Here is a 21,847-nt window from a genome sequence, read left to right as displayed (position 1 = left end):
ATACCCCCACCCAAATACCCCCACCCCAAATACCCCCACCCCAAATACCCCCACCCAAATACCCCCACCCCAAATACCCCCACCCCAAATACCCCCACTTCAAATACCCCCACCCCAAATAAATACCCCCACCCCAAATAAATACCCCCACCCCAAATACCCCCACTTCAAATACCCCCACTCCAAATAAATACCCCCACCCCAAATACCCCCACCCCAAATACCCCCACCCCAAATAAATACCCCCACCCCAAATACCCCCACCCAAATACCCCCACCCCAAATAAATACCCCCACTCCAAATACCCCCACTCCAAATACCCCCACCCCAAATAAATACCCCCACCCCAAATAAATACCCCCACCCCAAATACCCCCACCCCAAATAAATACACCCACCCCAAATACCCCAACCCAAATACCCCCACCCCAAATACCCCCACCCAAATACCCCCACCTCAAATACCCCCACCCCAAATAAATACCCCCACCCCAAATACCCCCACCCCAAATAAATACCCCCACCCCAAATAAATACCCCCACCCCAAATACCCCCACCCCAAATACCCCCACCCCAAATACCCCCACCCCAAATAAATACCCCCACCCCAAATAAATACCCCCATCCCAAATACCCCCACCCCAAATACCCCCACCCCAAATACCCCCACTTCAAATACCATCACCCCAAATACCCCCACCCCAAATACCCCCACCCCAAATACCCCCACCCCAAATAAATACCCCCACCCCAAATACCCCCACCCAAATACCCCCACCCCAAATACCCCCACTTCAAATACCCCCACCCCAAATACCCCCACCCCATGTGCCTCCATGTGCCCCCCACCCCAAATGTTCCCATCCCAGCTGCCCCCATCCAGGTGTTGTCCCCCTCCCACGTGTTCTGATGTGTCCCCCTTTACATGTCCCCTGACCTGACCCCCCATCTGACCCCCCACCTGTCCCCCCCCATCTGTCCCCCCATCTGTCCCCTCCCCATCTGTCTCCATACAGGTGTCTCCATCCCACCTGTCCCCACCCAGGTGTCCCCCCATCTGTCCCCCCCATCAGTCCCCATCTGTCCCCCGTCTGCCCCCCCATCCTGTTCTGCCCTGACCCCCCCATCTGTTCCCATCCATCCCCCCCCTTTGTCCCCCCATCTGTCCCCCCCATCTGTCCCCCCCCATCTGCCCCCCCATCCTGTTCTGCCCCGACCCCCCCATCTGTCCCCATCCATCCCCCCCTTTGTCCCCCCATCTGTCCCCCCCCATCTGTCCCCCCCCATCTGTCCCCCCCCATCTGTCCCCCCCCATCTGTCCCCTCCCCATCTGTTTACATCCAGGTGTCCCCCCATCTGTCCCCCCATCTGTCCCCATCTGTCCCCCATCTGCCCCCCCATCCTGTCCTGCCCCCCTCTACCTGACCCCCCCCATCTGTCCCCATCCATCCCCCCCTTTTTCCCCCCATCTGTCCCCCCCGCTTGTCCTGTCCCCCCCCATCTGTCCTCATCTGTCCCTACCCAGGTGTCCCCCCCCCATTTACCCCCAACCGCACTGTCCTTATCCCTTATCCCATCTTTCCCCCCCCATCTGTCCCCATCTGTCCCCCCCCCACCTGTCCTGTCCCCCCCCATCTGTCCCCATCTGTCCCAACCCAGGTGTCCCCCCATCTGCATCCCCCCACTGTCCCCATCCCATCTGTCCCCCCCCATCCATTCCCACCCAAGTGTCCCCCCCATGTGACCCCCATCTGCCCCCCCATCCTGTCCTGTCCCCCCCTACCTGAACCCCCATCTGTCCCCATTTGTTCTCCCCTCTTTGTCCCCCCAATTTATCCTATCCCCCTCTACCTGACCCCCCCCATCTGTCCCCGTCTGTCCCCATCCCATCTGTACCCTCATCTACCTGCAACCCACAGCTGTCCCCCCCCATCTCCCCCCCCAACCTGTCCTGTCCCCCTCAACCTGTGCCCCCCATCTGTCCCCACCCAAGTGTCCCCCCCCGTCTCTATCCCATCTGTCCCCCCCCCCATCTGTTCCCACCCAGGTGACCCCCCATCTGTCCCCCCCAGTCTATTCTATCCCCCTCTACCTGACCCCCCCCATCTGTTCCCATCTGTCCCCCCCATCTGTCTCCCCCAAACCTGTCCCCCCACATCCATTCCCACCCAGGTGTCCCCCCATCTGCCCCCCCATCCTGTCCTATCCCCCTCTACCTGCCCCCCCCCGCCCCCCCATTTCCCCCCTCCATAACCCCCCATAGTCCCCTATAACCCCACCCAATCCCCCCACTGTCCCCCCATAACTCCACCCAATCCCCCCATAACCCCCCATAGTACCCCCATAACCCCCCATAGTCCCCCCATAACCCCCCCGAATCCCCCCATAACCCCCATAACCCCCCATAGTACCCCCATAACCCCCATAGTCCCCCCATAACCCCCCTGAATCCCCCCATAACCCTCCATAACCCCAATAGTCCCCCCATAACCCCCCATAGTCCTCCCATAACCCCCCATAGTCCCCCATAACTCCCCATAGTCCCCCCATAACCCCTCATATTCCCCCCATAACCCCTCATATTCCCCCCATAACCCCCCATAGTCCCCCCATAACTCCCCATAGTCCCCCCATAACCCCCCCAATCCCCCCATAACCCCCCATAATTCCCCCATAACCCCCCCCAATCCCCCCATAACCCCTCATATTCCCCCCATAACCCCCCCCAATCCCCCCATAACCCCCCATAGTCCACCCATAATTCCCCATAGTACCCCCATAACCCCCCATATTCCCCCCATAACCCCTCATATTCCCCCCATAACTCCCCATAGTTCCCCCATAACCCCCCCCAATCCCCCCATAACCCCCCATAGTCCCCCCATAACTCCCCATAGTCCCCCCATAACCCCCCATATTCCCCCCATAACCCCCCATAGTCCCCCCATAACCCCCCCCAATCCCCCCATAACCCCCCATAGTTCCCCCATAACCCCCCATAATTCCCCCATAACCCCCCCCAATCCCCCCATAACCCCCCATATTTCCCCATAACCCCCCCCAATCCCCCCATAACCCCCCATATTTCCCCCATAACCCCCCATAGTCCCCCCATAACCCCTCATATTCCCCCCATAACCCCCCCCAATCCCCCCATAACCCCCCATATTTCCCCCATAACCCCCCATAGTCCCCCCATAACCCCTCATATTTCCCCCATAACCCCCCCAATCCCCCCATAACTCCCCATAGTTCCCCCATAACCCCCCATATTCCCCCCATAACCCCCCATAGTCCTCCCATGACCCCCCCCAACCCCCCCATAACCCCTCATATTCCCCCCATAACCCCCCATAGTCCTCCCATAATCCCCCATAGTCCCCCCATAACCCCTCATATTCCCCCCATAACCCCCCCAATCCCCCATAACCCCCCATAGTCCCCCCATAACCCCCCATAGTCCCCCCATAACCCCTCATATTCCCCCCATAACCCCCCATAATTCCCCCATAACCCCCCCCAATCCCCCATAACCCCTCATAGTCCCCCCATAACCCCCCACAATCCCCCATAACCCCCAATAGTCCCCCCATAACCCCCATAGTCCCCCCATAACCCCCCATAATTCCCCCATACCCCCCCCAATCCCCCATAACCCCCCCAATCCCCCCATAACCCCCCCAGTCCCCCCATAACCCCCCCCAATCCCCCCATAACCCCTCATATTCCCCCCATAACCCCCCATAGTCCTCCCATAACCCCCCATAGTCCCCCATAACCCCCCATAGTCCCCCATAATTCCCCATAGTCCCCCATAACCCCCCCCAATCCCCCCATAACCCCCCATAGTCCCCCCATAACCCCCCCCAATCCCCCCATAACCCTCATATTCCCCCCATAAGCCCCCATAATTCCCCCATAACCTCCCCCAATCCCCCATAATCCCCCCAATCCCCCCATAACCCCCCATAATTCCCCTATAACCCCCCCCAACCCCCCCATAACCCCTTATATTTCCCCCCCATAACCCCCCCAATCCCCGCATAACCCCCCATAGTCCCCCCATAACCCCCCCCAATCCCCCCATAACCCCCCATAGTCCCCCCATAACACCCCATAGTTCCCCCATAACCCCCCCAATCCCCCCATAATCCCCCCAATCCCCCCATAACCCTCCATATCCCCCATAACCCCCCATAATTCCCCCCATAACCCCCCCAATCCCCCATAACCCCTCTATTCCCCCCATAACCCCCATAGTCCCCCATAACCCCCCATAGTCCCCCCATAACACCCCATAATTCCCCCATAACCCCTCATATTCCCCCCATAACCCCTCTTATTCCCCCCCATAACCCCCCATAATTCCCCCATAACCCCCCCCAATCCCCCCATAACCCCTCATATTTCCCCCATAACCCCCCCAATCCCCCCATAACCCCCCATAGTCCCCCCATAACCCCTCATATTTCCCCCATAACCCCCCATAGTTCCCCCATAACCCCCCCCAATCCCCCCATAACCCCCCCCAATCCCCCCATAACCCCTCATATTCCCCCCATAACCCCTCATATTCCCCCCATAACCCCCCATATTCCCCCCATAACCCCCCATATCCCCCCACCTGCTTGTTCATGAAGCAGTAGATGATGGGGTTGTAGACGCAGGCGCTCTTGGAGAAGAAGGCCGGGATGGTGACGAGGCGCAGGTCCAGCCCGTGGTCGCGGTTGTTGACCATGTACATGGCCAGCGCCGCGTACGGCACGTAGCACACGCAGAACGAGCCCACCATCACCACCACCATGCGCGACACCTCCCGCTCGGCCTTCTGCGTCGTGGCCGACTCCTGCTGCTGGGCTGCCACCTGCGTGGGAGGGGAGGGGGGTTGTATTATGGGGTGGGGGTATGGGATGGGATGGGATGGGATGGGATGGGATGGGATGGGATGGGATGGGATGGGATGGGATGGATGGGATGGGATGGGGGGGATGGGATGGGATAGGATGGGATGGGAGGGATGGGATAGATGGGATGGGATGGGATGGGATGGGATGGGATGGGATGGGATAGATGGGATGGGATAGATGGGATGGGATGGGATGGATGGGATGGGATGGGATAGGATGGGATGGATGGGATGGGATGGGATGGGATGGGATGGGATGGGATGGGATGGGATGGGATGGGATGGGATAGATGGGATGGGATGGGATGGATGGGATGGATGGGATGGGATGGGATGGGATGGGATGGGATGGGATGGGATGGGATGGGATGGATGGGATGGGATGGGATGGGATAGATGGGATGGGATAGATGGGATGGGATGGATGGGATGGGATGGGATAGATGGGATGGGATGGGATGGGATGGGATGGGATGGGATGGGATGGGATGGGATGGGATGGGATGGGATGGGATGGGATAGATGGGATGGGATGGGATGGATGGGATGGATGGGATGGGATGGGATGGGATGGGATGGGATGGGATGGGATGGGATGGATGGGATGGGATGGGATGGGATAGATGGGATGGGATAGATGGGATGGGATGGGATGGATGGGATGGATGGGATAGATGGGATGGGATGGGATGGGATGGGCACAATGGGATGGGATGGGATGGGATGGGATGGATGGGATGGGCACAATGGGATGGGATGGGATGGGATGGGAGGGATGGGATAGATGGGATGGGATGGGATGGGATGGGATGGGATGGGATGGGATGGGATAGGATGGGATGGATGGGATGGGATGGGATGGGATGGGATGGGATGGGATGGGATGGATGGGATGGGATGGATAAGGTGGGAGGGATGGGATGAATGGATGGGATGGGATGGGATGGGATGGGATGGGATGGGATGGGATGGATGGGATGGGATGGGATGGGCACAATTGGATGGGATGGGATGGGATGGGATGGGATGGGATGGGATGGGCACAATGGGATGGGATGGGAATAGCGATAAGAATTGCAATGGGGTTGGGACGGGGATGGGATGGGCACAGTGGGATGGGATGGGATGGGATGGGATGGGATGGGATGGGCACAATGGTATGGGATGGGAATGGGGATAATAATTGCAATGGGGTTGGGATGGGGGTGGAGATGGGATGGGATGGGGTATTATGGGGTGGGCTGAATAGGATGGGCTGAATGGATGGGATGAGATGGGATGGGATGGATGGGATGGGATGGGATGGGATAGATGGGATGGGATAGATGGGATGGGATGGGATGGGATTGGGGGGATGGGATGGGATGGGATGGGAGGGATGGGATAGATGGGATGGGATGGGATGGGATGGGATGGGATGGGATGGGATGGGATAGATGGGATGGGATGGGATGGGATGGGGGGATGGGATGGGATAGGATGGGATGGATGGGATGGGATGGGATGGGATGGGGGTTATATTATGGGATGAGGTTATATTATGGGATGGGGTTATATTATGGGATGGGGTTATATTATGGGATGGGGGTTATATTATGGGATGGGATGGATGGGATGGATGGGGGTTATATTATGGGATGGGATGGGATGGGATGGGATGGGATGGGATGGGATGGGATGGGATGGGATGGGATGGGGGTTATATTATGGGATGGGGGTATGGGATGGGATGGGGGTTATATTATGGGATGGGGGTTATATTATGGGATGGGGTTATATTATGGGATGGGGGTTATATTATGGGATGGGGGTTATATTATGGGATGGGATGGGGGTTATATTATGGGATGGGGGTTATATTATGGGATGGGATGGGGGTTATATTATGGGATGGGATGGATGGGATGGATGGATGGGATGGGGTGGGATGGATGGGATAGGTGGATGGATGGGATCCCTTTCCTTCTCCCGCCATCCCCCAGCCCTCTCCCACTCACATCCCTCCCTCTCTCCATCCCTCCCTCTCCCTCTCCTCATTCCCCCTCCCCTCTCCCTCTCCCCACTCTCCCCCCCCATTCCTCTCCCACTCACAGCCCTCCCTCTCCCCACCCATCCCCCCCATCCCCCCCACTCACGGCTCGCAGGGCACTCAGCAGTTGGGAGTAGGAGAAGATGATGAGGGAGAGGGGGACGATGAAGCAGAAGATGAAGAGGAACCAGGTGTAATACTCGCTGCGGTACTTGGTGCCCACCGTGTACCAGTCGGGGCCACACGAGCACTGCAGCCCCTCAGGCATGTACCTGTGGGGGGCAGCACCTATAGAGCACCCCATGGTGCCCCTATGGTGTCCCTATGTGCTCCCATGGCATCCCTATGTACTCCCATGGCATCCCTATGTGTCCCTATGGCATCCCTATGTGCCCCTATGGCATCATTATGTGGCCCTATGGCATCCCTATGTGTCCCTATGGCATCCCTATATGCCCCTATGGCATCATTATGTGGCCCTATGGCATCCCTATGTGTCCCTATGGCATCCCTATGTGCCCCTATGGCATCCCTATGTGTCCCTATGGCATCCCTATATGCCCCTATGGCATCATTATGTGGCCCTATGGCATCCCTATGTGTCCCTATGGCATCCCTATGTGCCCCTATGGAATCGTTATGTGTTCCTATGGCATCCCTATGTGTCCCTATGGCAACTCTATGTGCCCCTATGGCATCCTTATGTGTCCCTATGGCATCCCTATGTACCCCTATGGCAACTCTATGTGCCCCTATGGCATCCTTATGTGTCCCTATGGCATCCCTATGTACCCCTATGGCATCCCTATGTGCCCCTATGGCATCCCCATGTCCCCCATAACCCATGCACAGCCCCCCATAGCCCCCCAAGAACCCCCCCACAGCCAAGCAATAGCCTCCCACAGCCACCCCATTACTCCCCTCACTCCCCATGAGCCCCCTATAACCCCCCCACCCCCCATATGACCACATACCCCTCCTAGAACCCCTCATAGCCTCCCACAACCCCACATAACCCCCCACATCCCCCATCAGACCCCCCAGAACCCCCCATACAACCCCCTGCAGACCCACATACAGCCCCCACAGCCCCCCCCCCACACCCCTACAACACCCATATCCACCCAGCAGCCCCCTACACACCTCCCATAACAACCCATACTCATCCCTAAGCCCCCATCACAATCCTATAACCCCACATCCCCCCCATAGTTCCCCCATAGCCTCCCATAATCCCCCGTAGTACCCCCATAGCCCCCCTAATACCCCCATAACCCTCCATAACCCCCCATAGTCCCCCTGCAACCCCCATAGTCCCCCCATAACCCCCCATAGTAACCCCATAACCCCCCGCAATCCCCCCATAACCCTCCATAACCCCCCATAGTCTCCCCGCAACCCCCCATAGTCCCCCCATAACCCCCATAGTAACCCCATAACCCCCCGCAATCCCCCCATAACCCTCCATAACCCCCCATAGTCTCCCCGCAACCCCCCATAGTCCCCCCATAACCCCCATAGTAACCCCATAACCCCCCGCAATCCCCCCATAAACTTCCATAACCCCCCATAGTCCCCTATAACCCCACCCAATCTCCCCATTGACCCTCCATAATCCCACCCAATCCCCCTATAACCCTCCATAAACCCCCATAGTCCTCCCATAACCCCCCCCAATCCCCCCATAACCCTCCATAACACCAATAGTCCCCCCATAATCCCCCATAGTCCCCCCATAACCCCCCATAGTCCTCCCATAGCCCCCCATAGTCCTCCCATAACCCCCCATAGTCCCCCCATAACTCCCCATAGTTCCCCTATAACCCCCCCCAATCCCCCCATAACCCCCCATAGTCCCCCCATAACCCCCCATAGTCCTCCCGTAACCCCCCATAGTCCTCCCATAACTCCCCATAGTCCCCCCCATAACCCCCCCAATTCCCCCAGAACCCTTCATAACTCCCCATAGTCCCCTATAACCCCACCCAATCCCCCCATTGTCCCCCCATAACCCCACCCAATCCCCCCATAACCCTCCATAACCCCCCATAGTCCTCCCATAACCCCCCATAGTCCCCCCATAACCCCCCATATTCCCCCCATAACCCCCCATAGTCCCCCCATAACCCCCCATATTCCCCCCATAACCCCCCATAGTCCCCCCATAGCCCCCCATATTCCCCCCATAGCCCCCCATATTCCCCCCATAACCCCCCCCATAACCCCCCATAACCCCCCAATCCCCCCCCCCCCCTCACCGGCTCCATCCAAAGAAGGGCGGCAGGCCGACCCCGACCCCGATGCACCACGTGGCGACCACCACGAGCAGGGCATGGCGGGAGCTGAAGCGGAAGTTGCCGAAGGGTTTGCAGATGACGATGTAGCGCTCGAAGGCCAGGAAGGCCAGAGACCAGCCCGTCACCAGCCCTAAGGGACACACGGACAGCGCCGGGCGTGTGGGACACACGGACAGCACCGCCAGCATGGACAGCTCCCCATGGGACAGCACCGCCAGCATGGACAGCTCCACATGGGACAGTACCACCATCATGGACAGCTCCACATGGGTCAGTACCACCATCATGGACAGCTCCACGTGGGACAGCACCACCCTAATGGACAGCTCCACATGGGACAGCACCACCATCATGGACAGCTCCACATGGGGCAGCACCACCATCATGGACAGCTCCCCATGGGTCAGTACCACCATCATGGACAGCTCCACATGGGTCAGTACCACCATCATGGACAGCTCCACATGGGTCAGTACCACCATCATGGACAGCTCCACGTGGGACAGCACCACCCTAATGGACAGCTCCACATGGGTCAGCACCACCATCATGGACAGCTCCACATGGGGCAGCACCACCATCATGGACAGCTCCACATGGGACAGCACCGCCAGCATGGACAGCTCCCCATGGGACAGCACCACCCTAATGGACAGCTCCCCATGGGACAGCACCACCATCATGGACAGCTCCACATGGGACAGCACCACCATCATGGACAGCTCCACATGGGTCAGCACCGCCATCATGGACAGCTCCCCATGGGACAGCACCACCATCATGGACAGCTCCACATAGGACAGCACCACCATCATGGACAGCTCCACATGGGACAGCACCACCATCATGGACAGCTCCACGTGGGACAGCACCACCATCATGGACAGCTCCACATGGGTCAGCACCGCCATCATGGACAGCTCCCCATGGGACAGCACCACCATCATGGACAGCTCCCCATGGGACAGCACCACCATCATGGACAGCTCCACATGGGACAGCACCACCATCATGGACAGCTCCACATGGGACAGCACCACCATCATGGACAGCTCCACATGGGTCAGCACCGCCATCATGGACAGCTCCCCATGGGACAGCACCACCCTAATGGACAGCTCCACATAGGACAGCACCACCATCATGGACAGCTCCACATGGGGCAGCACCACCATCATGGACAGCTCCACATGGGTCAGTACCACCATCATGGACAGCTCCACATGGGACAGCACCGCCATCATGGACAGCTCCCCATGGGACAGCACCACCATCATGGACAGCTCCACATGGGTCAGTACCACCATCATGGACAGCTCCACATGGGGCAGCACCGCCAGCATGGACAGCTCCACATGGGGCAGCACCACCATCATGGACAGCTCCACATGGGTCAGTACCACCATCATGGACAGCTCCACATGGGTCAGTACCACCATCATGGACAGCTCCACATGGGGCAGCACCGCCAGCATGGACAGCTCCACATGGGACAGCACCACCATCACGGACAGCTCCCCATGGGACAGCACCACCATCATGGACAGCTCCACATGGGACAGCACCACCATCATGGACAGCTCCACATGGGACAGCACCACCATCATGGACAGCTCCACATGGGACAGCACCACCCTAATGGACAGCTCCACCCTATGGGACAGCACCACCCTAATGGACAGCTCCACCCTATGGGGCAGCTCCACCCTATGGGACACATGGACAGCACCTTATGGGACACACAGACAGCACCAGCCCTATAGTGGCCCCACATATCAGTAGCCCTATAGGGACCCACATGCATCACACGCCCCATAGGGACAGATGGCACCAGCCCCATTGGGCAGCCAGCACCCAACAAGGCCTATAGGGGTGGCCTGCCCATCCCCAACCCTATAGGGAGAGACAGACATCACCAGCCCTATGGGGCAGCCCTTTAGGCAGGAACTGTATAGGGACAGCAAAATGGCGGTCAACCCTATGGGGACAAGTCCATGGGGTCAACCATCACCCATCCAATCCCATGGGGTCAATCTTATAGGGACAGCCCTATGGGTTCAACCATCACTCAACCAATCCCTGTGGGGTCAGTGCTATCGGGACAACTCTGTGGGGTCAGGCACCACCCAGCACATCCCTATGGGGTTAGCCCTATGGGAACAACTCTATGGGGTCAACTACCACCTGACCAACACCTGTACATTCAATGCTATGGGTCACTAAGGGGTCTACTACGACCCAACAAACTCTGTGGGGTCAACCCCATGGGGTCGACCCTATGAGGACAATTACAACTCAAGCAATCCCTATGGTGTCAGTTCTATGGGGTCAACCCTATGGTAACAGCCACCACTGAACCGATGCCATAGGGACAACTCTATAGGGACAACCACCACCCAATAAACACTATGGGATAAACACTATGGGGACAGCCCTAAGGACTCAACTACCAGGCGACCAAACTCTATGGGGTCAACACTAAAGGGGTGGCTCTATGGGGTCAACCACCACACAATCAACCCCTATTGGGGTCACTGCCCAACACAATCCAATAGGAACAACCCAATGGGACCCACCGATCCAATCCCCAACCCCTCAGGCCCTACAGACCCAACAGACCCCAAAGCCCCCCATGCCCCCAGTGGTGCAAACGAAGGCCTCCATCTCACAGACCCACTTCCCAAAGGCCAAGGAGTTGTGGGTTCTGTCCCACACCAACCCCATGGGGTCAACCCAACTGGAACAACCCAATGGGGACCATCAACCCCATACCCAGCCCCTCAGGCCCTACAGACCCTACAGATCCCATAGACCCTTCAGGCTTTACAACCCCTACAGCCCCTCCTGTCATACCCCCAGTGGTGCCAATGAAGACCTCCAGCTCACAGACCCTCTTCCCGAAGACAAAGGAGTTTTGGTCCCTATCCTACACCAACCCCCTGGGGTCAACTCATCCAACTCTATGGGGTCAGCCATCACCCAACCAGCCCAACTGGAACCACCAACCCCATACCCAACCCCTCAGACCCTACAGCCCCTACAGGCCCCACAACCCCTAAAGCCCCCAAAGCCCCTACAGCCCCCTGCCCCTCATACCCCCAGTGGTGCCAATGAAGACCTCCAGCTCGCAGACCCTCTTCCCTAAGACAATGGATTTGTGGGCCCTGCCCTACACCAACCCCTTGGGGTCAACCCATCCAACCAGCCCAACTTGATCAACCCAACTGGAACCACCAACCCCATGCCCAACCCCTCAGGCCCTACAGCCCCTACAGACCCCACAGCCCCTACAGCCCCTACAGCCCCTCGTACCCCCAGTGGTGCCAACGAAGGCCTCCAGCTCACAGACCCTCTTCCTGAATATGAAGGAGATTTGGTCCCTATCCTACACCAACCCCTTGGGGTCAACCCATCCAGCCCAACTGGAACATCCCAATGGGAACCATCAACCCCATAGCCAACCCATCCAACTCTATGGGGTCAACCATCACCCAACCAGCCCAACTGGAACCACCAACCCCATACCCAACCCCTCAGACCCTACAACCCCTACAGCCCCTCCTGTCATACCCCCAGTGGTGCCGATGAAGGGCTCCAGCTCACAGACCCTCTTCCCGAAGACGAAGGAGTTTTGGTCCCTACCCTACACCAACCCCTTGGGGTCAACCCATCCAACCCTATGGGGTCAACCATCACCCAACCTGCCCAACTGGAACCACCAACCCCATACCCAACCCCTCAGACCCTACAACCCCTACAGACCCCACAGACCCCTCAGCCCCTACAGCCCCCACAGCCCCTCGTACCCCCAGTGGTGCTGATGAAGACCTCCAGCTCATAGACCCTCTTCCCGAAGACGAAGGAGTTTTAGTCCCTACCCTACACCAACCCCTTGGGGTCAACCCATCCAACCCTATGGGGTCAACCATCATCCAACCAGCCCAACTGGAACCACCAACCCCATACCCAACCCCACAGCCCCCACAGCCCCTACAGCCCCTCGTACCCCCAGTGGTGCCGACGAAGGCCTCCAGCTCACAGACCCTCTTCCCGAAGACGACGGAGTTTTAGTCCCTACCCTACACCAACCCCTTGGGGTCAACCCATCCAACCCTATGGGGTCAACCATCACCCAACCTGCCCAACTGGAACCACCAACCCCATACCCAACCCCTCAGGCACTACAGACCCCACAGCCCCTACAGCCCCTACTGCCCCCTCCCCTCTTACCCCCAGTGGTGCTGACGAATGCCTCCAGCTCACAGACCCTCTTCCCGAAGACAAAGGAGTTTTGGTCCCTACCCTACACCAAACCCTTGGGGTCAACTCATCCAACCCTATGGGGTCAACCATCACCCAACCTGCCCAACTGGAACCACCAACCCCATACCCAACCCCACAGCCCCCACAGCCCCTACAGCCCCTCGTACCCCCAGTGGTGCCGACGAAGGCCTCCAGCTCACAGACCCTCTTCCCAAAGACGAAGTATCCGCGGGCGCTGGCCACGAAGACGACGAAGACGCTGAGCACGCAGGAGACGAAGCCGCTGGCCGAGATGTTGACCAGGATGTAGTTGAGGGGCTGGCGCAGCCGCTTGTAGCGCACGGTGACCCACAGCACCACGGCGTTCAGTGGGGTGCCCACGGCGAACACGGAGCCCATGAAGGCCGTCTGCAGGTAGAAGGCCCACGGCGGCGCAATGTGGTACTGGGGGCCGTCCCATGGGCCCGGCACCGACCCGTTGGTGAACAGGTAGAAGTCGTCGTCCGAGGACATGGCGGGGGGATGCGATGTGGGGATCGAGGGCTGGGGGCGGCTGGTGGGGGTGTGGGGTGATGGGGGGCGGTGATGGGGGGAGATACTGGGGGGGAATGGGGGTTGAAGGGGGCAGAGGTGGGGGGTAGAGGTGAGGGCAGCTATTGGGGGTTGTGGGGTGATCGGGGGTAGAGGTGGGGGCAGCTACTGGGGGCTGTGGGGTGATGGGGGGCAGTGATGGGGGCAGCTACTGGGGGCTGTGGGGTGATGGGGGGCAGTGATGGGGGTGGCTACTGGGGGCAATGGGGTGATGGGGGGGCAGCAATGGAGGCGGCTATTGGGGGCAATGGGGTGATGGGGGGCGGTGATGGGGGCAGCTACTGGGGGCTGTGGGGTGATGGGGGGTGGAGGTGGGGGCAGCTATTGGGGGCTGTGGGGTGATGGGGGGCAGTGATGGGGGCGGCTATTGGGGGCAATGGGGTGATGGGGGGCAGCAATGGAGGTGGCTATTGGGGGCAATGGAGTGATGGGGGGCGGTGGTGGGGGCAGCTATTGTGGAGAATGGGGGGTGAAGGGGCAGAGGTGGGGGGCAGAAATGGGGGCAGCTGCTGGGGACTGTGGGGTGCAATGGGGGTGGCTATTGGGGACAATGGGGGGGTGATGGGGGTGGAGGTGGGGGCAGCTATTGGGGGATATTGGGGTGATGGGGGGCTGCAGTGGGGGTGGCTATTGGGGTCAATGGGGGGGGAAGGGGTGGAGGTGGGGGCAGCTATTGGGGGCAATGGGGTAATGGGGGATGGAGGTGGGGGTGGCTATTGGGGACAGTGGGGTAATAATGAGGGTGGAGATGGGGGCAGCTATTGGCAATGGGGTGCTGATGGGGGGCAGCAGTGGGGGGTGGTATCAGGGAGAATGGGGAGGCGATGGGGGTCTGCAATGGGGCAGCAGGCAGGGATGGCAGTGGGGTGGCGATGGGAGGTGGGGACGATAGGGGGCGGCAATGGGGGGCAGTGGGGTGGCAATGGGGGCAGTGGGGTGAGGTGATAGGGGGCAATGGGGTGGCAATGGGGTGGCAATGGGGGCAATGGGGTGGCAGTGGGGGCAATGGGGTGGCAGTGGGGGCAATGGGGTGAGGCGATGGGGGGCAATGGGTGGCAGTGGGGGGCAATGGGGTGGCAATGGGGGCAGCAATGGGGCGGCGGTCGGGGGCAGTGGGTGGTGATCGGGGACAGCGGGGCGGCAGTAGGGGGCTGTGAGTGCAGTGGGGTCTCATATATGGGGCCAAGAGGATTAGGGGATGAGCGGGGATGAGCGTTTTATCCAGGGTAAACGGGGGGATTTGGGGCGCTAAGCCCCCGGATTTGGGACTAAGCACTGCTAAGGGGATCAGTGTGGGGGGGTATGGGGCGGGGGGGGGGGGTGAGGGGGTTTGGGGGCAGATATGGGGCGGTTGTGGGGTGGTTATGTGGGATTTGGGTCAGTTTTGAGGGGATTGGGGTGGTTATGGGGTGGTTTGGGGTGGTTATGGGGGGATTTGGGTGGTTATGGGGGGATTTGGGGTGGTTATGGGGGGATTTGGGGTGGTTTGGGGTGGTTATGGTGTGATTGTGTGTTGGTTTAGGGTGGTTATGGGGTGATTGTGGGGTGGTTATTGGAGGATTTGGGGTGGTTTAGGGTGGTTATGGGGGGATTTGGGGTGGTTATGGGGGGATTTGGGGTGGTTTAGGGTGGTTATGGGGTGATTGTGGGGTTGTTATGGGGGGATTTGGGGTGGTTTAGGGTGGTTATGGGGGGATTTGGGGTGGTTTAGGTTGGTTATGGGGGGATTTGGGGTGGTTTGGGGTGGTTATGGTGTGATTGTGTGTTGGTATAGGGTGGTTATGGGGTGATTGTGGGGTTGTTATGGGAGGATTTGGGGTGGTTTAGGGTGGTTATGGGGGGATTTGGGGTGGTTATGGGGGGATTTGGGGTGGTTATGGGGGGATTTGGGGTGATTTGGGGTGGTTATGGGGGGGTTTGGGGTGGTTATGGGGTGATTGTAGGGTTGTTTGAGGTGGTTATGGGAGGATTTAGGGTGGTTATGGGGTGATTATGGGGTGGTTTGGGTGGTTATGGGGGGATTTGGGGTGGTTTAGGGTGGTTATGGGGTGATTGTGGGGTGGTTTGGGGTGGTTATGGGGGGATTTGGGGTGGTTTAGGGTGGTTATGGGGCGATTGTGTGTTGGTTTGGGGTGGTTATGGGGGGATTTGGGGAGGTTTAAGGGTGGTTATGGGGTGACTGTGGGGTGGTTTGGGGTGGTTATGGGGGGATTTGGGGTGGTTTAGGGTGGTTATGGGGCAATTGTGTGTTGGTTTGGGGTGGTTATGGGGGGATTTGGGGAGGTTTAAGGGTGGTTATGGGGTGACTGTGGGGTGGTTTGGGAGAGTTTGTGGGGCTAAGGGGTGGTTTGGGGGGGGTTATTGGGGGCTTGTAGCAGTTTGGGGTGATCGTGGGATGGTTATGGGGCAGTTTGAGGGCAGTTTAGGGTGGTTATGGGGTGGTTATGGGGTGGTTTGGGGCAGTTTAGGGTGGTTATGGGGTGGTTATGGGGTGGTTTGGGGCAGTTTAGGGTGGTTATGGGGTGGTTATAGGGTGGTTTGGGGCAGTTTAGGGTGGTTATGGGGTGGTTATGGGGTGGTTTGGGGCAGTTTAGGGTGGGTTTGGGGTGGTTATGGGGCACTTTAGGGTGGTTATGGGGTGCTTATGGGATGGTTTGGGGCAGTTTAGGGTGGTTATGGGGTGGTTATGGGGTGGTTTGGGGCAGTTTAGGGTGGGATGGGGTGGTTATGGGGTGGTTTGGGGCAGTTTAGGGTGGGATGGGGTGGTTATGGGGTGGTTTGGGGCAGTTTAAGGTGGGTTTGGGGTGGTTATGGGGTGGTTTGGGGCAGTTTAGGGTGGTTATGGGGTGGTTATGGGGTGGTTTGGGGCAGTTTAAGGTGGGTTTGGGGTGGTTATGGGTGGTTTGGGGCAGTTTAGGGTGGTTATGGGGTGGTTTAAGGCAGTTTAGGGTGGTTATGGGGTGGTTATGGGGTGGTTTGGGGCAGTTTAGGGTGGTTATGGGGTGGTTATGGGGTGGTTTGGGGCAGTTTAGGGTGGTTATGGGGTGGTTATGGGGTGGTTTGGGGCAGTTTAGGGTGGGCTTGGGGTGGTTATGGGGCAGTTTAGGGTGGTTATGGGGTGGTTATGGGATGGTTTGGGGCAGTTTAGGGTGGGATGGGGTGGTTATGGGATGGTTTGGGGCAGTTTAGGGTGGTTATGGGGTGGTTATAGGGTGGTTTGGGGCAGTTTAGGGTGGGTTATAGGGTGGTTATAGGGTGGTTTGGGGCAGTTTAGGGTGGGTTTGGGGTGGTTATGGGGCACTTTAGGGTGGTTATGGGGTGCTTATGGGATGGTTTGGGGCAGTTTAGGGTGGTTATGGGGTGGTTATGGGGTGGTTTGGGGCAGTTTAGAGTGGTTATGGGGTGGTTATGGGGTGCTTTGGGGCAGTTTAGGGTGGTTATGGGGTGGTTATGGGGTGGTTTAAGGCAGTTTAGGGTGGTTATGGGGTGGTTATAGGGTGGTTTGGGGCAGTTTAGGGTGGGTTTGGGGTGGTTATGGGGTGGTTTAAGGCAGTTTAGGGTGGTTATGGGGTGGTTATAGGGTGGTTTGGGGCAGTTTAGGGTGGGTTTGGGGTGGTTATGGGGTGGTTTGGGGCAGTTTAGGGTGGGTTTGGGGTGGTTATGGGGCAGTTTAGGGTGGGATGGGGTGATTATGGGGTGCTTTGTGGCAGTTTAGGGTGGGAAGGGGTGGTTATGGGGTAGTTTAGGATGGGATGGGGTGGTTATGGGGGGGTTTGGGGCAGTTTAGGGTGGTTATGGGGTGGTTATGGGGTGCTTTGGGGCAGTTTAGGGTGGGATGGGGTGGTTATGGGATGGTTTGGGGCAGTTTAGGGTGGGCTTGGGGTGGTTATGGGGTAGTTTAGGGTGGGAAGGGGTGGTTATGGGATGGTTTGGGGCAGTTTAGGGTGGTTATGGGGTGGTTATGGGGTGGTTTGTGGCAGTTTAGGGTGGTTATGGGGTGGTTATGGGGTGGTTTGTGGCAGTTTAGGGTGGTTATGGGGTGGTTATGGGGTGGTTATGGGGTGGTTATGGGGTGGTTTGGGGCAGTTTAGGGTGGGATGGGGTGGTTATGGGGTAGTTTAGGATAGGATGGGGTGGTTATGGGGGGATTTGGGGCAATATAGGGTGGGTTTGGGTGGTTATGGGGTGGTTTGGGGCAGTTTAGGGTGGTTATGGGGTGGTTATGGGGGGTTTGGGGCAGTTTAGGGTGGGATGGGGTGGTTATGGGGTGGCTTGGGGCAGTTTAGGGTGGGCTTGGGGTGGTTATGGGGCAGTTTAGGGTGGGAAGGGGTGGTTATGAGGGGATGTGGGGCAATTTAGGGTGGGTTTGGGGTGGTTATGGGGTGGTTTGGGGCAATTTAGGGTCGGTTTGGGGTGGTTATGGGGTGGTTTGGGGCAGTTTAGTGTGGAATGGGGTGGCTATGGGGCAGTTTAGGGTGGTTATGGGGTGGTTATGGGGTGGTTTGGGGCAGTTTAGGGTGGGTTTGGGGTGGTTATGGGAAGGTTTGGGGCAGTTTAGAGTGGTTATGGGGTGGTTATGGGGTGGCTTGGGGCGGTTTAGGGTGGTTATGGGGTGGTTATGGGGTGGTTTGGGGCAGTTTAGGGTGGGTTATGGGGTGGTTATGGGGTGGTTTGGGGCAGTTTAGGGTGGGATGGGGTGGTTATGGGATGGTTTGGGGCAGTTTAGGGTGGTTATGGGGTGGTTATAGGGTGGTTTGGGGCAGTTTAGGGTGGGTTATAGGGTGGTTATAGGGTGGTTTGGGGCAGTTTAGGGTGGGTTTGGGGTGGTTATGGGGCACTTTAGGGTGGTTATGGGGTGCTTATGGGATGGTTTGGGGCAGTTTAGGGTGGTTATGGGGTGGTTATGGGGTGGTTTGGGGCAGTTTAGAGTGGTTATGGGGTGGTTATGGGGTGCTTTGGGGCAGTTTAGGGTGGTTATGGGGTGGTTATGGGGTGGTTTAAGGCAGTTTAGGGTGGTTATGGGGTGGTTATAGGGTGGTTTGGGGCAGTTTAGGGTGGTTATGGGGTGGTTATGGGGTGGTTTAAGGCAGTTTAGGGTGGTTATGGGGTGGTTATAGGGTGGTTTGGGGCAGTTTAGGGTGGGTTTGGGGTGGTTATGGGGTGGTTTAAGGCAGTTTAGGGTGGTTATGGGGTGGTTATAGGGTGGTTTGGGGCAGTTTAGGGTGGGTTTGGGGTGGTTATGGGGTGCTTTGTGGCAGTTTAGGGTGGGAAGGGGTGGTTATGGGGTAGTTTAGGATGGGATGGGGTGGTTATGGGGGGGTTTGGGGCAGTTTAGGGTGGTTATGGGGTGGTTATGGGGTGCTTTGGGGCAGTTTAGGGTGGGATGGGGTGGTTATGGGATGGTTTGGGGCAGTTTAGGGTGGGCTTGGGGTGGTTATGGGGTAGTTTAGGGTGGGAAGGGGTGGTTATGGGATGGTTTGGGGCAGTTTAGGGTGGTTATGGGGTGGTTATGGGGTGGTTTGTGGCAGTTTAGGGTGGTTATGGGGTGGTTATGGGGTGGTTTGTGGCAGTTTAGGGTGGTTATGGGGTGGTTATGGGGTGGTTATGGGGTGGTTATGGGGTGGTTTGGGGCAGTTTAGGGTGGGATGGGGTGGTTATGGGGTAGTTTAGGATAGGATGGGGTGGTTATGGGGGGATTTGGGGCAATATAGGGTGGGTTTGGGTGGTTATGGGGTGGTTTGGGGCAGTTTAGGGTGGTTATGGGGTGGTTATGGGGGGTTTGGGGCAGTTTAGGGTGGGATGGGGTGGTTATGGGGTGGCTTGGGGCAGTTTAGGGTGGGCTTGGGGTGGTTATGGGGCAGTTTAGGGTGGGAAGGGGTGGTTATGAGGGGATGTGGGGCAATTTAGGGTGGGTTTGGGGTGGTTATGGGGTGGTTTGGGGCAATTTAGGGTCGGTTTGGGGTGGTTATGGGGTGGTTTGGGGCAGTTTAGTGTGGAATGGGGTGGCTATGGGGCAGTTTAGGGTGGTTATGGGGTGGTTATGGGGTGGTTTGGGGCAGTTTAGGGTGGGTTTGGGGTGGTTATGGGAAGGTTTGGGGCAGTTTAGAGTGGTTATGGGGTGGTTATGGGGTGGCTTGGGGCGGTTTAGGGTGGTTATGGGGTGGTTATGGGGTGGTTTGGGGCAGTTTAGGGTGGGTTTGGGGTGGTTATGGGGCAATTTAGGGTGGGATGGGGTGATTATGGGGTGCTTTGTGGCAGTTTAGGGTGGGAAGGGGTGGTTATGGGGTAGTTTAGGATGGGATGGGGTGGTTATGGGGGGATTTGGGGCAATTTAGGGTGAGTTTGGGGTGGTTATGGGGGGTTTGGGGCAGTTTAGTGTGGAATGGGGTGGCTATGGGGCAGTTTAGGGTATGTTTGGGGGTGGTTATGGGGTGATTTGGGGCAGTCTGGGGGTTATGGGGTGGCTTTTGGGGGATTTGGGGTGGTTACGGGGTGGTTATGGGGTGCTTTGGGGCAGTTTATGGAGGTTTGGGGTGGTTATGGGGTGGTTATGGGGTGTCTATGGGGGGATTTGTGGTGGTTATGGAGTGGTGTGGGGTGGTTATGGGGTGGTTTGGGCAGTTTAGGGTGGGGTTTGGGGTGGTTATGGGGTGGTTATGGGGTTACTTAGGGTGGTTAAGGGGCAACTGGTAGTTGTGGGGTCACTTGAGGTGGTTGAGGAGTAGTTATGGGTCAGATTGGGGGCGGTTATGGGGCAGATACGGAGCAGATATGGGGCAGTTATGGGGTGATTTTGGGGTAGATGTTATGGGGCAGTTATGGGGCAGATATGGGGCAGTTATGGAGTGATTTGGGGGTAGATGTTATGGAGCAGATATGGGGCAGTTATGGGGTGGTTTTGGGGTTGATATGGGGCTGTTATGGGGCAGATGTGGGGCAGTTATGGGGTGGTTTGTGGTAGATGTTATGGAGCAGATATGGGGCAGTTATGGGGTGGTTTTGGGGTTGATATGGGGCTGTTATGGGGCAGATATGGGGCAGTTATGGGGCAGTTATGGGGTGGTTTGTGGTAGATGTTATGGGGCAGATACGGAGCAGATATGGGGCAGTTATGGGGTGATTTTGGGGTAGGTGTTATGGAGCAGATATGGGGCAGTTATGGGGTGGTTTTGGGGTTGATATGGGGCTGTTATGGGGCAGATGTGGGGCAGTTATGGGGTGGTTTGTGGTAGATGTTATGGTTATGGGGCAGTTATGGGGCAGTTATGGGGCAGTTTGTTTGGGGGTTTGGGGTCCCATTTGGGGTCCCATTTGGGGCCGCCCCATTACAACCCCATTTCCCTCAGCCCCATTAATCTCTATGGCGGCTCGTTGGTCTAGGGGTATGATTCTCGCTTAGGGTGCGAGAGGTCCCGGGTTCAAATCCCGGACGAGCCCGAAATGCTGCAGTTCTTTTTTTTTGCAGAAAGCCCCAAATCTGAGCCCAAAAGTGACGTGACGTCACTGGGACCCCACGTGACACATAAGTGGGAACCCCCAAGTGACCTCACTGGTGATACTGGTGCTGGTTATACTGGTGTTACTGGTTATACTGGTTACACTGGTGTTAGTGGTGCTGGTTATACTGGTGATACTGGTTTTATTGGTTATACTGGTGATACTGGTGATACTGGTGCTGGTTATAGTGGTGATACTGGTTATACTGGTGTTACTGGTGATACTGGTGCTGGTTATACTGGTGTTATTGGTAATACTGGTG

General features: G+C 57.8%; 1 protein-coding gene and 1 non-coding gene across 2 annotated transcripts in view; one reads left to right on the top strand and one right to left on the bottom strand.

The window, feature by feature from the left end:
• LOC146752010 (violet-sensitive opsin-like) overlaps positions 1-14,034 on the bottom strand; it is a 17,362-nt gene extending 3,328 nt beyond the window's left edge. The window contains exons 1-4 of the mRNA XM_085533207.1: positions 13,665-14,034; positions 9,196-9,364; positions 7,044-7,209; positions 4,610-4,866 (exon numbers count right to left, since the gene is read on the bottom strand). Coding sequence (XP_085389333.1) covers positions 4,610-4,866; positions 7,044-7,209; positions 9,196-9,364; positions 13,665-14,010 — 938 coding nt within the window. The 5' untranslated portion in view covers positions 14,011-14,034. The remainder of the gene's footprint in view (positions 1-4,609; positions 4,867-7,043; positions 7,210-9,195; positions 9,365-13,664) is intronic.
• Positions 14,035-21,453: 7,419 nt separating this feature from the next.
• TRNAP-AGG (transfer RNA proline (anticodon AGG)) lies at positions 21,454-21,525 on the top strand. Its single transcript has one exon. It is a non-coding gene; the product is annotated as a tRNA-Pro (tRNA).
• Positions 21,526-21,847: the final 322 nt, after the last annotated feature.

The sequence above is a fragment of the Coturnix japonica genome, unplaced genomic scaffold (assembly GCF_054131305.1).
Source record: "Coturnix japonica strain WE unplaced genomic scaffold, WE-NBRP24 Scf055, whole genome shotgun sequence".
NCBI lineage: Eukaryota > Metazoa > Chordata > Aves > Galliformes > Phasianidae > Coturnix > Coturnix japonica.
The sequence above is the reverse complement of the archived record's forward strand: the minus strand, read 5'-3'. Positions and strand labels throughout refer to the sequence as shown.